Source organism: Vicugna pacos, chromosome 6 (genome assembly GCF_048564905.1).
Source record: "Vicugna pacos chromosome 6, VicPac4, whole genome shotgun sequence".
In the NCBI taxonomy this organism is placed as follows: Eukaryota; Metazoa; Chordata; class Mammalia; order Artiodactyla; family Camelidae; genus Vicugna; species Vicugna pacos.
This window is the reverse complement of record NC_132992.1, coordinates 12,352,587-12,370,206: the sequence shown is the minus strand read 5'-3', so window position 1 is coordinate 12,370,206 and position 17,620 is coordinate 12,352,587. Positions and strand designations below refer to the sequence as shown.

Below are 17,620 nucleotides of genomic sequence, written 5' to 3'. Positions count from 1 at the left end.
TAAGAGTCATACTTGAGACTCCCCACACTGACAGACTGAATGTATGAAGAACTGGGGGCCGATGGGGGTGGGAGGTGCTGTGTGAGGTCGTAAGAACACCATCTCTAGAAAAAGGGTTAAATTCAGTTCCTTGAACAAAGCACTTAACTTCACTGGTAAAATGGGGATAAAAGCACTGAATTCTGAGTTGTAAAGATTATCAATAATTCATGCAAATCTCCAGGCCCACGTTCAACACCTCAGTCACCATCCCTGTGACACTTGCATGAAGTGTTGTTTTTTGGCTGTTTCTTGGCCTCACATGAAAAGCTAACACCTGACATGTTGAGGGCTTCAAATTTTTCACTTATATACGTTGCCTCCTTTGATCTTAACAGCATCCTCAGAAGTAGGCAGAGTAAGCTTTATTGTTTTACAGAGGCAGCAACTGAGGTGTGGAAAGACGCAATGATTTTCAGACTGCTATTAAGCAGCAAAGAAGGCAAGCAGTCCGGTGCTGTTTGCACTCTCTCCCCTCCCGATGTCTCCGGATCCCGTCTCTGGTTTCCATATGCAACGTGGTTCCATTTGTGTGCCTCCCAGCAGGACTTTCAGTGTTGTTTTTATTAGAGGCAGTGTAGCGATGCTCCTCTTCCCACACTCCTCATCCTGACGGCCTCACACCTCCCTGTGCCGTATCTAACAGGCTGTCTCTCCCTCAGCCATCCACAGCCCAGATTCTCCCACCTCCTCTGTGCAGCAAAAGTACTACGTCCAGGCTGGCAGGCAGGGTCCAGACTGAGAGCTGTGTGCTTGCTGTAGGTTGGCAGCAGTGGTCAGAGCTGATAAGTTTTCATGCTTGTAGGATTAGCCCCACAAAGAAGTGTGCCGATCACCTCAATCACTCCACACATCTGTAGAATGGTCTGAGGATTTCTTTATTATTGCCTCAGTTTCCCCAAAGGGGATCACCTTTCAGGATGCACATTTTCAGTTGAAATATGGTCCAAAGGCACACAGCAAATGACTTCAGCAGTGTGTCGTACATTATGTATCTTCTTAGATGTCTCTAGGTGCTCCTTATGGACAAATCTGGAATGTTCATCGTCTTAGTCTGGGGAGCTCACAAGAGCCCTGGCACTAGGTAAGGGGTTAGAATATGAACCAGAAAGCCCACCTGCTCAGTCCCTTGGTCCCCCTGCTCTCACAGCCCATGTTGGGGGAAGGAGGAAGAAGAGAGGGAGGAAGAACGGAGACTAACATCTAGTGAGCCCTGACTGTGGCTGGCAGGATGCTGTGGGTGTTTGTCACATGACCCAGGGACGTAGACGGGCACTGTTACTCCCACAGATGAGGAGCTGGAGATTACATTACCCAAGGTCACAGGGCATTAATGCCCAAAAGCCTGCTCCTGTGGCCTGAAGGGGTATGCACTCATCACCCCGGGCTGTGGGAAGTTGTGCTGCGGAGGCAGTCAGTGGAGAGACAGCTGTCTGCCCCACTGAAAATCGAAACCACTCGATCGAACATGTATTGCAGAGCAACTCCTATCTGGCGAATTTTTGTCTAGAGGTCTCAAACCTAATTAGGGAATGAAATCCCTGTTTGGTTTTTCAGATCTCACTCACAGGACCTGAAAAACAAACACACAGGCTCACTTCCTTCAGTGTTTACCTGGACCTTGGCTTTGCCATCAAGTTGACTCTCTTGTATTTAATCTTAAGCAGCGTCTCCCATCAGCTACTTGAATGACTGTCCACTGCTGAGCCCATGCAGGAGGTGTTTCTCAACCTTCTCCTTAGAAAAAAAAATTTTTTCATTGCAATTAGCCTTTTCTTTGAACAGAACAGGTACACTCTTCTTTAAGATGTCTCTACAGGCTTCCAGAGTTTCTCCTTACTTGTGGCCTCTATCCTGAGCGACATACACATCCCAATCCACCTCCTACTCCACTACCAAATTATTTCCAGTCTCCCAGCTTCTGACTCTGTTTCTTGGTTATAGTATCATTTCAGTCCTTGGTCTTGAGACTAATTCTGCAGCTCCAAGACCTGGCTTCACCCCCGGACCGTGATTTGGCACGCAACTCCTAGTTAAGATGCTTTCTGCCACTCTGAGTAAATATTCCGTATAATTCAGTTGACCCAGAGGTATACTTGAGGTTCTTGTGAACAATGTCCCCACCAGATCAACCCACAAGCAGAATCCAGATCTCTGAGAATCAGCCTAGTAAGAGAAGTTTTCCAAGTTTCTCCATAAAGTCATGAACCAGGAGAGAAAGTCTGAAGCCTAGTTCAGATCAAATGACTCAGCTAGTGAGGGTCCAGTTCCCACCTGTGCTGTTGGCAGAATACCCAATGAGAACCAGCTCTTGGTATTGAGGAAACGGAGAGAGTCATGAATACTGTTTTATCTTAAACACTTCCCCAAGGCCCATGACAGTGCCTACTGCAACAAGTGCCCCTTCTTAGATGTAAAACATTGATCGCCCTAATGGTAAATAGGCCCTAAATGGAGAAAGGAATTCTCAATTCAAAGGTAGCCTTACAAATGGAAAACAAAGTAAGAGCCCTCTAAAAATAAGGAATACTTGTCCTACTCATAAGTATCATTCATAGGAAATAGTGCCTAGTGAGTATCTTTTGATGCAAGAAATATTAATAAAGGAAACATAAAACATTAATTCTGATATCACTGTCTTTGCCCATTCTCCTATATGCCTATGTTCTGAGTAAACGTATTTTTTTCTGCCTAAAAAAATCATTGCAATATTAGATACATAAAATTAATTGGAATTTGATTTGTTCACTTTCCACTTACTGGTACTTTGAGAAATTATGGTAATTTAAAACTCCCCAAGCATAATTTTGGGGCAATAAACTATCCACCAAGAGCACAATTGATTCAAGCCATAATTAGCCCTGCACAAGGCTGCAGCCAAATGGGCTCTCTTTTTACAAAACAAAGATTGTCAAGGGGAAATAGTTACCTTCATTACAGCTGAAACTATCCTGTTCTTCCTGTTGGAAAGAAGCAGAGTCATTCTCCTCCTACTCTTAGCCTCTAGCTGCTCCTCTAAACACTGTAACATGCTGGAACCGCCCACCAAGGAAGATCCAGCACATTTTCTGAAAGTCTGGGTCATGGAAAAACTAGTCCAGGCCAAAGCAGAAGGTGTCATCTGCTGGTCATACCAAAACAGATGTAGAGAAGACAAAACAAGCAGTATTGAGCACTTTGCCTTTAGCTGGATATATGATCTTGAGGAAGTCTGTTGGACTCTTGTGAATCTCAGTTATGTGTCACGGGGTGTAATGTGTGGGTCGGGGCACATTGGAGCACGTTGTGACCCCAGGTCCAGTGTGCAAGGTGCCAAGAGTTGAGGTGGGGGTGGTAATACTGCATCCAGGGGACTGTGATAAATCTTCTACTGAGGCTCCTCAGGTCCACAACATCAACAACTACAGTTTGGTGAGCCCTGTGGGTGTCCACAGTGGCTGCAAGGGCTATTAGGGTCCTTAGCGGTGTCTCCAAGTCCAGCAGCTAGAGACCGGGGCAGGCAGCAGTGGTGGCCAGAGCTGGTGGTATGCACACACTCAGCCGCAGGGTCCAGCTGCAGGTGCCTGTGTAGTGAGTGGGGCCCAGAGCAGGCAGAAAAGTCTGGGGCCAACTACAGGCATGCTGGCAGCTGCAGGTGCTCTGGCAATAGTTATGCACTCCCTTGGCTGTTGCGTCTCATGACTGGTGCACAGCCATGGTGGCCTGTTACAGGGATCGGGACAGGGCTGTACAGGTGCACAGCTGGAAGGGCTAGATGCGTTGAATATGGTGCAAGCAAGCGACAGAAGACAGCCCAAGTGTGCGTGTGTGTGCGCAGGCGGGGGTGGGATTGGCTGTTGGTGTGCTCTCCCCTGGCTGCACCACATGCCTTGGGCATGTGCAGTGTGGCGGCAGCCGGAGCACAACTGAAGGGACTCACGCTGAGCATCCACACAGCTGCAAGAATCTAGGCTGATGTTCTGCACTGGGGTAGCCACACAAGCCTGGCGGCCAGTAGAGCCTGGGCTCCAGCAGGAGCTGGAGAGGAGTTTGAACTGTAGGATTCAGGCAGCTGGCATCAGCGAGTGTGAATACCTTTGCAGCACACACTGGTGAAATCTGCAGTGGGTCCACGGCAGCTATGCTGGCCATTGGTTTCTTTAGTGGGGAAAGCTGCCAGGTTGATCTGCAGAGCAGGTCACTGGGAACCACGATCTCCTGCTGTGTGGCTGCTCCTGGCAGCCTCTGCTTATCCTGGATCCTAGCCATCTCTGTGTGTCTCAGCTTTGCCGATTGGAGTGGTGTGAAACTGAAGGAGGACCTTCACACAGTGCCTGGAAGGCTGAGGAATCTGGTTGTGCACCCTCTTCCGAGGAAGGGGAACGCTTCCTACCTGGGAAGTCACTTTTGGTGCTGAGCAGTGCTGGCCTGGGGATGGAATGATGAACACACAGGACGAAGCTGTCTTCCTTCCTTTCTTGTGCAGTTATTCTCAGAATTTTTGGTTCCACCGTGCTGCTAAAGTTTAAGTGTCTTCCAGAGCTCTCAGACCTGTTCCTTTCCATGGCTAGCTGTCTTAACTGCTGATCTTTGTTGGGGGACAGAGGCAGGAGTCTGCTACACCACCCTCTGGTGACATCACTCCTGAATTGTACATTTGAATACTGTACCTCAGCTTCACAGTTTCAATTCAGTTTTCCATTCTGCTCGGTGCCTGGACTGAGGAGCGATTTGTAAGAACTAGATCAAGGAGCTTCCTTGTCCCAAGTGGAATCTTTCTGATCTTGAAACAAAAAGTCCAAAGTGCCTTTGGTTGAAGTCAGTCATTAGCCCTGAAATCCCCAACTTCATTTGTCTGTTTTACTCTCAAAACCAAGGTGACAGGAGTGTTCTCCAGGCAGTTAGCCAGCCCTTCTGCTATCCTTGCTCCGTCTCCAGTATGTATGCAGTTGGGGGTTTGAGATGAGAGCCTGAGCAAGTCCGTAATAATTTTCTGAGGCTGCAAGTTCTGATAGCATTTGGGGAAGGTTATCCCTTTTTTTACCCCTGTGGGCAAAAGCTCCAGCATACCAGAGTCTTGGGCAAATAAAAGCTGTCAAAAATGAGTCCTGCAGCAGCACATGGGTAAACATATACCACTTTCTCTAGATCACCACTTCCCAAAAGAACAGCCTGTCTTTTTAAAGAACTGTTTTCCATGGCAACTTCCTCCACACTGAGAGTCATCACCGTCAAAAGTTGACCCAAGAAAACCCATAACCCTTATTCCCAAGTTACTGTTTCAAGCAGTCCAGACAATCCAGGCCATGCCAGCCTTTCTATCCCTTCCAGAGTGGGGGAGGGTCTTGGGGAGGTCAATGAGGATAGCTCATTCAGGTCTTGTGTGGTCTGTGTGGGAAGTCAGATCACAATATTTAGAAGAAATAGTAGTAGAAGAAGCCATGGAAAGTTCTAATGTTTCATCACAAAACCAATGCTGAAATCCCAGTGCACTGAAAACTTTCCCTGCAGTAACCTCAGTCCACAATTCAGAAGGCTAGAGGGAAAACGCTAAGAAGTAATGTTCTCAGTCAAAGAATAATCTGTCCTTTAGTAGAGCTGAAGGTCTGAGCAGCATTTCCTAACAGAGCCCCTGGGGAACGACTTGAAGCAGAATAGGCTGCAGTCATTCCCTCAATCACCATTCAGTGAGTACTTACTGATCAGTTTAATGATATATTTTACTTAAACCAATATATCTAAGATACTACCATTGCAATACCAGAAATGTGTTAATGAGCTTTTACATTCTGCTTTCCATCAAAATCAGGTATATATTTTACACGTGGAATACATCCTACTTTGCACGAGCCACACTTCATCTGCTCAGCAACCACATGTACCTAGGGCTTATGGCATTCTACATCTTGGGCTTAAACATTGAATCCACTCTTCATGTCTGATGAAATTAGTAAAGTGGTTTCCATCTGGAAATAAAATGGCATTACCAAGTTTTAATGCTTAACTAATGGGTTCTACCAAATCTAAGTGGATTATAATAGAAGGATATCACTTGACAGCCAATTTGATATGGTTAGGGAGAGCACACGCTTTACAGTCAGACGTTCTCATGTTAAAATCTCAGCAAAATGGTAGATAAAAGGATCTTCACTAACTGATTGTTTGCAATAGTGAAAAATTAAACACTGGTTTAAATTTCCCTCGCTAGGATAATGGATAACAAATTGTGCTGTAATCCCCTGATGGAACATTGTACGTAATTTAAATGAATAAGCTGGATTACATGTGTGCATAACAGAGATATAACTAAAAAAAAGTTTAATGAAAAAATGTATTTTATAATAGGATACCTTCAGTATGACACCATTTTTTAAGAATTTAATCACATGTAAAATACTGTACTATATCAGTGGTGGATATGCACTAATGACGTGCAATTATAAAGACATGCCGGGAAAGGGAGACCTCCACTTTGGAATAGTGGTTCTCTCGAGGAGGGAGGAGGGAAATGGGGTGACAGTGTGCAAAGTGAGACCTCAACAGTATTTGCAATGATTTATTGAGGAGGAAGAAAAAAATCTTTAAGACAAAAACATAGGCAGTTAACAAATGACTACAGCTCAGAAAATCCCTTGTCTGAAGATCACTTTGTTCAGCTTCTTAATAGTTTTGAGGAAGTAAAAGCAACAAATGCAATTCTTAGTCTAGGGAGCTTCTAGACAAGCTTGAATCTAAAATCTGTTTCCCCAGGTAGCCCATCTTCCCACAAGGCAAGTGCACAGGACAACACTGGCTTAGAGAAGGGAGGTTAGAGACACACAGAAGGGCAGCTATAAATACTGAACTTAGCACCCCGACAAGTCCAGGAAGAAATGGCTTTCTGAACAATCTAATGATTCAAGTTAATGGAGAATGACAAGACGTGCCTCCACAGTTTGTTCAATCTGTAGGATTTCTACTCCAGGCCGTACACAGGGGAAGAAAATTTAAAGTAATTAATGCAAAGTTAATTATCACGCAGGCATTGGGAATTTAATATAGAGCTTACAGAGGATTTATTCCTGGACATATTTTTTTATCAGCATCTCCTAACCCACCTGTGCCTCGGCAGTAAGGTTTCTAATGCTAAAATCCTTTTACTGCTTCCATTTGTTCTCCCATAATTATGCAAAACTATGTACTTTGTTCTGCACATTCCCAGTTCAATTTAAACACTGATTAAATGGGAAATAAATGAATTTGGTGCAAGTGTTGATAGAATCATCATAAACTGGCCCTTACACATGGAAATAAACCATTCGCTAATGGAATAACTGGTCTTTATTTGGGGGAAAACACATAATGTGATCAGATGGCATGCACAGTCACCGGCCCCCACGGATGGGTATGTTACAAGAATGACGGTAAATTAATTTGAACAAGCTATTCTAGCACAGGACATGCAGGCTCTAGTTAGAAACATGAGTCCAGTGAAAGAGAAAAAATATGATCTGCCCTGTCCACTTTACAGAGTTTGTCCTACGAAGGTGATGGGACTTTGAATCAAGGAATGGAGACAGTTAATTATCTCATGAATAAAACGTGCACATTTAAAGTAATAAACTCCCAGGTGGTAACCTGAGAAAGTTTCTGCGGAGACCACAACAGACTTCCACAAGCCAGCATAATGCCACTGTTCCTGGCAACCTGCAGGTAAAATCTGGAGGCTCGTTTAGGGTGTTCTGTGGGCTTAAAAAGAGGTAGCTACAATATTTCAACCAAAACAGAAAATTAACTACACCCCAGCTTGTTTGGAGATGAGCCTGGATTGTACCTGCTGGAATTCTCAGCAGCTGAAGCATTTACTGTGCACTGTCTTTCTGGGATGTGTTTGAGAGATGAAACACATCTCTGACTATTAGAATATAACTCGTGGTTGTCTAAGAACATGATCTCCAAAGCACCGAACAGATGACTTTCTTGGATGGATATAGCTCATTACTAGGCAGGTAACTAGCCCATATTATAGGAGTGAACCAGGTCCATTAGAGTAACAGAGGCATCGCAAATACAGGCAATCAGGTGCGCACAGGCCAAGAAAGCAGTAGGAAAAGACAGAAATGCCTGAACTCTTTAAGAAAAAACATTCTCTGGCTGAGATAATGAGTCCAAAATTTAGCATCACATTTTTAACAGTTTCTCTTTGCATCTAATTACAAAGTTAATACTTCCTCATTTAAAATAAAATCCAAATAAACACACAAAGAAAAAGAACGTTAAAAAAAAATCTGTGACCCTATTTATCCAAAAGGTTTATGTCCTTCCAATGCTGTATGTAATTATTTAAGAGCAGGGTTTCACAACTTCAGCAATATTGACTTGTTGGACCAAATAATTCTTGGGTGTGGGGGACTGTCCTCTGCATTGTAGTGTTTTCCACAGGATCCCTGACCTCTATTCACCACTGTCGGAGCCAGCCGACAATCGATCAGGTCCAGAAACCTGTGCTGCAGGACTGAGAAGAGAAAAGACGTAACAAAGAGACAACAAGACAAGAAAAGTTGGGGTTGAGAGGGTCTCACTCTAGCCCGCAAGACGCTAGGTCAAGAGTGGACCTCGAGTTTATTTCAGGTGGTTCTTTTATATGATTTTAACCCATTAGCTCATACATTCCTGCACGTAGGCAATAAAGCCTAACCTCGTGACTCGTATACATTCAACTCAGGTGATACATTCAACTCAGGTGATTGTTCTCTAAAAGGATCACTGATTTGTGTGCCAATTGTATCTCTCCCTCCGAAGGTCTTTTGTGACTTAATAGCTCAAAGATGTTTCCTCAGGCATTAGCGCACCTTGTGCATTCTTTAGTAAAAGGGGTGGCGGGACAGAGATTGTTCTAACTCAATTGACCTTTGAGCCGGGCGCCCCGCACTGTGGGAGTTTAGGCCCATCCTTTGTGCTCGGCAGCCTCAATCTCAGAGCCTGGCGCCCTGCACTTTGGGGTTTTACGCCCAAGTTTTGTGCTCGGCAGCCCTCCGTCACGAGCGGCTCCCCGCACACCACATGCACCACCTCAATGTAGGAGCCAAAAATGTCTCCCAACATTGACAAATGTCCCCTGAAAGGCCAAGCAGCATCCAGTCGAGAATCGCTGTTTACGTGGAATCATATCATACCACTTCAAAACCCCAACTTTCCTTTCAGCTGAAGTATAGTCGATTTAACATCTTATATTGGTTTCAGGTATACAACATAGTGATTCAATATTTTTATAGCTCATACTCCATTTAAAGTTATTACAAATAATGGCTATATTTCCCTATGCTGTACAATATATCCTTGTTGCTTATTAATTTTATACATAATAGTTTGTATTTCTTACACCCTTACCCCTATCTTGTAGCTCCCCTCTTCCCTCTCCCCACTGGTGACCACTAGGGTGTTCTTCATATCTGAGTCTGTTTCTGAAACCCCCAACTTTCACTTAACAATATAAGTACCTTTCCATGTAGTTAGAAACATTTCCGCAGCATCTTTTTAATGTCTTCAGAATAGTCTACTACATATTGTGCCATAGTTTATTTAACCAGTCCTTGTTTTCAATGTTGTGCTAAAATACAAAGATCTTTGTGCATATATATTCTGGCACAAAATTATTTCTTACACTAAATTTCTTAAGATATCTGGGTCAAGGTGGGGATTTTTGATTTTTAATGTCTTCTTATTTTAAAGCTTTGACACACCCTTGCATTATTTTCTGTTTGAGATTGGTGTCAGTCTTTACCTGGGACATTCTCTCTCACTACTCCGTAAGTTCAGGGATTTATTTCTCTATACTACAGCATCTGTACATTGTTTAGAGCTGTGCCTGGTGCTCAGCTCAATATTCAGCGAATAGATGGATGAATAAGTGAAAGAATGGCAGTTAAAATTTCAAACACCTTGCAAAATGCTAATCTGAAACTTACTTTATCCAAAAAAAGCACATTTAAGGTTGGTTCAGAAGTAATAAATAGGTTGTCAATGTGTTTTCACTTCAGAGAGAAGAGTATTAAGAGCAGATTGAAAGTCCTAGACCTGAACACTTTAGTTTCAAGTTTGCAGTTGGAGTGAAGAGATTTTGGTGGAGGTGGGAAAGTGATGAATTATTTATTGAGCCCCCCAGCTCTGCTGCTTCTTTAGAAGATAATACCTGTTTCACTGCTTTATGACCGTACAGCTTCCTTACTGGGAAGACAAGAATAAAGACAGAAAGTAGTTGTCTTTGAATATTTTTGTAAAATCAAGACTAAGAAATTTAGAAGATGCTGCTTTAACTAGTCATTTGTGTTTTGTGATGGAAACATTCCAAAATGAGTTTGAACAGTTGATCTGCTTAACACGCTGTACTTGTTCATATCTAATTAGTGGACCTTGAACCCCAAAGTGATGATCAGGGAAATCCAAATACGATTATAACAAGGGTATGAAAAACTGCTTCAAGTAATACTCCATCTTTCAGCTCTGTCCTCCTGCAGATGGTACAGTACACCTCTCTTAGACACAACACTCAACCTGTTCCACTCATAACGTCCTCTTAACCTCTCTTTAAAGGTGGGTGAGTGTCAGTTTTTGTGGTAAACTACACCATGGCAGGAGCACAAATGAAAGGTGAAGAATACGGTGAGAACCTCATTTAGGAGTCAAGGAGTCTTAGCCAGGCCACTCATAATTGAGAGAATTAAAGAAGATAAAATATGTATATCCTAGCAAATGGCCCATACCATCCTCACTGCTTAATTCCAAGGTTACTTCGGTCCAGACGGAATATTAATCAAACTCCAAAAAAAAAAAGAAAGAAAGAAAGAATTATCTTAGTGCCCCAATTTGTTTTAAAATTCAAGAAATATCCAGTTAACTGTCATAGCGGAGTCATTAGGTACTTGGAAATTTTACATAACTGCTGCAGAAGTTATCCATGCATTGTGCTAAAAATATTTCCATTATTTTGTTTTTTTGTTTTTGTTTTGGAGGAGAGGTAATTAGTCCATTATTTTGGGAGAGTCACTTGATAACATAAAGAAATATATTAAGAGTGCTTGGTAAAATTCCTCACGAAAAGGCACTATTTGAAAACAACATTGTATTAGCTACCTAAACTAAGAAATTCTAGATATTATAGATGTTAGTCCTCAACCTTGGAAACACATTAGAATAACCTGGTAGTATTTTCCAACTTTCTTTGGTTAAAATTGACAAAATTGTAAGATATTTAAAATGTTCAACCTAATAATTTTGTGTGTGTGTGTATACACACACACATTGTGAAGGGATTCCCCCATCAAACTGACACATTTACCTTTTGTGTGTGTGAGACACAAGTTTTACTCCTAGCAAGCTTCAATTAGACAATAACGTTACCACTACCACAGTTGCTATGTTTTACGTTAGACCCTCCTGCCCCATTCTCCTGCCCCCAGCAGGCACTTTCCTACCATTTCTTTGAGTTTCACCTCATTTTTTAATTCCACATATAAATGATACCTTGTAGTACTTACCTATTTCGCTTATTTCATTTAACATAATGCCTTGCAGGTCCATGCATGTTATCACAAAAGGACAGGCTTTCTTTTTTCTATGACTGAATAACAATGTGTGTGAGTATTCACATTTTCTTGATCCATTCACGATCAACAGACACTTAGACTGCTTCCACATCTTGGCTATTGAAAATAATTCACAATGAACATGGGACATGGGAGTACAGACACCTCTTTGCCACCATACTTCTCCTTCTTTTTGACAGTTAAGAAGTAGGATGGCTGGGTCATATGGTAAGTTCTAAATTTTTAATTCCCACCAACAGGGCACAAAGTTGCATTTTCTCCACATCCTCACTGTAATGTTAACTCTTTTTTTTTTTTGGCTGTTTTTATTGAAGTATAGTTGATTAACAATGTTATATTAATTTCAAGTATGTAACACAGTGATTTGAATATTACAGGCTATATTCCATTTAAAGTTATTATAAAATATCGGTTATACTCCTTGTGCTGTACATTACATCATTTTATCTTATTTTATATGTATCAGCTTGTACCTCTTCATCCCCTTGCCCTATTTTGCCCCTCTCCCCACACTCTACCCTCTGATACCTAGTTTGTTCTCTGTATCTTGAGTCTGTTTTGTTAACATTTATTTTTTAGATTCCACATATAAGTGAAAATATACGGTATTTATCTTTCTCTGTCTGACATATTTCACTAGGATACTATCCTCCAGGGCCTTCCATGTTTTTGCAAATGGCAAATTTTCATTATTTTTGTGGCTGAATAATATTCCATTGTGTGTGTATACACACATACATACATACACATACACACACACACACACTCCCCACATCATCTTTATCCATTCATCTGTTGATAGACATTTAGCTTACTTCTATATCTTGACTATTGTAAACAGTGCTGCTTTGAACATTAGGGTGCATATATCTTTTTGAATTGTGTTCTTCAGATATATACCCAGGAGTGGAATTGTGAAATCATATGGTAGTCCTATTTTTAATATTCATAGGAACCTCCATACTGTTTTCCATAGTAGCTGTACCAATTTACATTCCCACCAACAGTGAACAAGGGTTCCCTTTTCTCCACATCCTTGCCAACATTTATTCCTCGTCTTTTTGACATTAGTCATTCTGACAGGTGTGAGGTGATAGCTCATTGTGGTTCTGATTTGCATTTCCCTGAATGTTTGGTGATGCTGAGCATATTTTCATATGCCTACTGGCCATCTGTACATCTACTCTGGAAAGATATTTATTCAAGCCTTCACGCCATTTCTTAATCAGGTTTTTTTGATAGTGAATTGTGTGAGTTTTTGATACATTTTGGATATAGGCCCCTTGTCAGTTATATCATTTGCAAACATCTTCTCCCACTTGGTAGGTTATCTTTTCATTTGTTCATGGTCTCCTTTGCAAAAGCTTTTAAGTCTAATTAGGTAAAATTTGTTTATTTTTGCTACTGTTTTCCTTGCCTAAGGAAACACACCATTTTTTTTTTTTTTTGCTAAGAATTATGTCAAACAGTTCACTGCCTATTTTTTCTCCTAGGAGTTTTATGATTTCTGGTCTTTTGTTTAGGTTTTTACAATTTCAAGTTTATTTTTGTACATGGTATGAGAGAATATTCTAACTTCATTTTTTTTCCACATGTAGTAGTCCAATGCTCTCAGCACTGCTTATTTAAGAGAGACTGTATTTTCCCCGTTGCATATTTTTACCCCTTTTGTTGTAGACTGGTTGACCATAGGTGTGTGGGTTTACTTCTGGGCTCTCTATATTGTTCCATTGATCCATACGTCTGTTTTGTGCCAGTGCTTTACTCTTTTGATCACCATAGCTTTGAAGTATAGTCTGAAATCAGGGAGTGTGATACTTCCAGCTTTGTACTTTTTTCTCCAGGTTGCTTTGGCTATTTGCGGTATTTTGTAGTTCCATGTGACTTTTGGGATTGTTTTAGTTCTGCAAAGAATGTCACAGGTATTTTGATAGGGACTGCATTAAATCTGTAGATTTGGGTGACATGAACACTTTAACAACATTAATTCTTCCAGTCTATGAATACGGAATATCTTTCCATTTCTTTCTATCATCTTCAATTTCCCTCATCAATGTTTTTATAAAAAGTTTTCAGAGTAGAGGTCTTTCTCTCCCATTGCTGACCCTCTCATTTTCCATCTGCATTGCTCCCTAACCTCAGCAGCTTTTTGACCATTATTTTGAAGTCTATCAGGTACATCACTTTTCTCCATTTTATTAAGATCTTTTTCTAGAGATTATCTTGTTCTTTTGCTGGGAACATATTCCTGTTTCTTCATTTTCCTTGACTCTGTCGATTTCTGAGCATTAGATAAAACAGCCACCTCTCCCAGCCTTGACAGAACGGTCTTGTGTAGGAGATAAGCCTCATCTATCAGCCTGGCTCTGGCTCCTGGTTCTCTCAAACCTCTGGGATTATCCAAGGTGTCTCCTTTGTTCTCAGTGGCTCGCAGTAGTTGAGGGCATGCCAACACCAATCAGTGTCCTAAAATGGAGAATCTCAGCCAGCATCTAGATACAGACTGACTGTAAGGCAGACCCTTAGGCAGCAGCTGGGGAAGTATGTTGCTAAGCCCCTTCCAGGGAGAAGCTGGGAGATAAGCATTTTTGCCTGCATGCTCTGCTCTGGGCCCACATATGTAGCTGCAGAGATTAGGGGGTGCTTCTGTGCCCATTAAGAAATGCTTCTATTTGCTACTGTCCTGTGGGACTCATGAAGGCAAGCCCTGTTAGCAATCAGAGCCAGGCCCACCCCTTAGAAGCAGCAGCAAAGTTGGGCATAGATATGCGTACAAGCTCCTTCCTTGGTGACACTGGCGAGTTTGAGTGGCTATAAGGAGACAGCAGGGGAGGTGTCCACCAGCTTCCCGGCTCCAGGGATCACAGCTAACACCTAGATATGTGGTATAAGGTATAAGCCTGACCCTGAAGCAGCAGGTTTCAAAGTACGCAGATACGCTCTTTCAGAAAAAGTGGAAAACTGCTGATTTTTGCCTGCTTCTTTGACTCTAGGCCCACAGGGCAGCTAGCCACAACAAGTGCTCTCACACCCTTCAACAACTGCTCCTTTGTTTGCTAGTTGTGTGGGTGCAAGCCTCTTTGGCCTTCAGAGCTAGGTGTTTCGGAGGACCCACCTGGAGGGAGGGAGTTCAAGTACCCCTTTGTCATCATCTTCTCTGACTCTCGCACCTGGTAACTTTTTAAAAATACCAATGCCTGGGCCTCTATCTCAGATTCTCATTTCACTGGTCTGGGGCAGGGACCTGGCACTGATAACTGTAAACTGCCCCAGAGATTTGCATGTGCCATCAGGCTGGAGGGCCCTGTCTGGGTGCTACTGTAGCTCATCCTCAACAGTTTTGACCAAAGCCTCCTGGATCCCTAATCTCCAGTGGGGACTTCCCATCAAGAGAAAGGAATGCTGTTGCTCAGTAGGGCCCAGAGTATTTCTGAGGGTCCACTAAGTAACAGTGGGAATGAAACACTGCCACGTGTGCTCATGCATTGTGAGAACATGATTTTAGATCCCTTTGCACATCACTTATTAGAAAGACAAATCAAATAACACACTGGACATCTTCAAAACTCGCCTCTCACCTCAGATGAAGCCTGAAGCTTGTCAGCATCAGAGCTTCCAGCCCCTGGGACAAAGACATAACTTACTGGCAGTAAGCCTGACAGCGTTAGAGAATTTAAGAACTGACCCGAGAGCAATAGCTATTAGATTTAAACAGTCCTATAAAACGTGAACTGTAACTAGAGGAATATACCTCAAAATGATAAGATTTCTCAAATATAACAAATTATTGTGTTGCCAAATGAGGCAAACAATGCCTCACACCCAGCAGACACAAAATAAAAATTTTAAATACTGGAATACTCATCAATTAAAGCAGGTGTTAATAAAACTTCAAGTTTTCTTTGGATAACAAGATTAGCATGCATTTCAGGGGTAAATGAACACTTTCTCCAACAATTATACTATAATTATAGGTATTGCAGTACTTTTTGAAGGAAAGTAAATTTCAAAAAAACATTCATTTCATTAAATGCTGTCTGAATTGTACTTAACCTAAAGGAGATGATCACCTGTCAGTCCTGGAAGAACTGGTAAGAAAAAGTGCCCAGTCTAGAGTCACAAGTCAAAGTGCTCTATGAAATCTATCCTTTTCTCCAGGACATTTTTACCACTAGATTTTTCTCCTTGAATGAATGAACATACGTATCCTGAGCACCAATATGCTAGATGCCGTTTAGGGTATCAGCTAGTGACTGAGCCAGAGTCTGAATCTAAGCTCTGCAGCTTGTTCTTGACACATGGAGCAGGCTATACAGTTTCACAGTCTCACATTCCTCATCTGCAAAAGGAGGACATCAACTTATAGGGTTATTATAACATATGCAACATACCTGGCTCTAACAGTTAACATAGCACTGGATTCTCACAACTCTGGGACAAGGTGGTACTGCCTGTTTGCAAACATGTGATCAAAGGAACTGAGAGGTTAAGACCTGGATATTGGTTCCTTTGAGGTATTTTCCTTTACATTAACTCACGTGCATTGTATATTCTTCTAGAAATGGGGAAACTGTCTCTAGGAAGTCAAAAAGCTACCGGCTCTGGTGTTTGGCAGCATGAAGAATGTCAAGAGTACTGAAGAGGAACTCAGTGGGCAACACAATGCAGGCGCCTGCAGTTTAACATGGTACGAGTTATGCTGTATCATCATTTGCTTCTGAATCCTTTTCATCAGGTGGACTGCCTGAAATGCGTGCTCACTGCCTACACTGCATTCCCTGATATCACAAGAGTTAATGTGTAACAGTATCATTAAATGTACACTGGAAAGGGGGTGTGGGGCAACTCACTGACTAGAATGGCAGACTTTTGCTTGGTGTTCCTCTTAAGAGTTCATGGCTTGGTGTCAAACCAAACATATATGCACTTTACTGGAATGTTCTAAACAAATGAAATATACTAACCATGTATTTAAAAGCTGACAGTCTGAAAACAAAGAGTTCCTCAAAATGCCAAGGAACCAGATTCCTATATTTTTTGGTTAGTTAACATTCCTTAAGAAAAGCAGTACTCATTGTTTTAACAGATTCTCCCCAATTAGTTGTCCTTACTTCTATTTTTAGATTCCGTGGCTCCTGAAGTAAACTACTACTTTCATCAGCAAAGCAAGTTCCAGGCAAAACTTCTTTAAGAAACCTGCCCAAATAGCTCATGCAGAGCCTTCCTGGGATGTCTTGACATGTGAATGCTACAGCCAGACCCATAAATGCAGGTGTATCACCACTAGACAATTCGACCTAAGCAGCAAAATCAGTTTTGCAACCGAAGGTAAGCGCTGCTCTTCACAGCAAGTCTTCCCAACAGTGTAGATTTAATTAATGTCAGAGTCACAGGCTGCTTCCTTTCCTAACGTCTCTCTCTACTGCTAATTTATTCTTTGTATCTTTCACTTTGCTGGTTATTTTAAAAATAAACTGCAGTACACTTAGCAAATGGCTACACACACACTTTCCATTTAGCCACATTTATCGAGCACCTTCCATGCACCAGGTACCTAATATATGCCTGGGATAAGAAACAGTCCCTCACTCTTAAGAGACCGTGATAGAAAAGGACTGCCTGAATTTGCTGCAGAGGATGGGGATGTCTAACAGTCAAGATTCTTTGTTACAAACTTTGGTAAAAGGAATTTATTGGCAGGATCACAGGGAGGCCACAGAATCAATGGGAGCCTATAGAATCAATTCACATATCTGGTATATCCCAGGGATGCTCATGTGGTAGAAACATCACCTACAACCCCTACATGATAGCTTCAATTAACATAGGAAACCGAGGGACAGTATTCAAGCAGGATAGCTTAACTTAGAGGCTCATCCCATGGCACCAGAAGCTAGATTGTTACATTCACAACATAAAAGTCATTTCTCCTTTAAAAAGAAATTCATCAACAGACACAAAAATGATTCAAATCGACATGCGGCTGATTGGTACACTCAGTATAAAGACATGCGGGG

The 17,620-nt window shown here is 42.0% G+C and overlaps 1 protein-coding gene across 1 annotated transcript in view; it reads right to left on the bottom strand.

Moving 5' to 3' along the window:
• The window catches only part of LOC116278002 (uncharacterized), a 156,108-nt gene extending 151,821 nt beyond the window's left edge, over positions 1 to 4,287 (bottom strand). The window contains exon 1 of the mRNA XM_072962164.1: positions 4,114 to 4,287. Coding sequence (XP_072818265.1) covers positions 4,114 to 4,287 — 174 coding nt within the window. The remainder of the gene's footprint in view (positions 1 to 4,113) is intronic.
• Between the last annotated feature and the right edge of the window lie 13,333 nt (positions 4,288 to 17,620).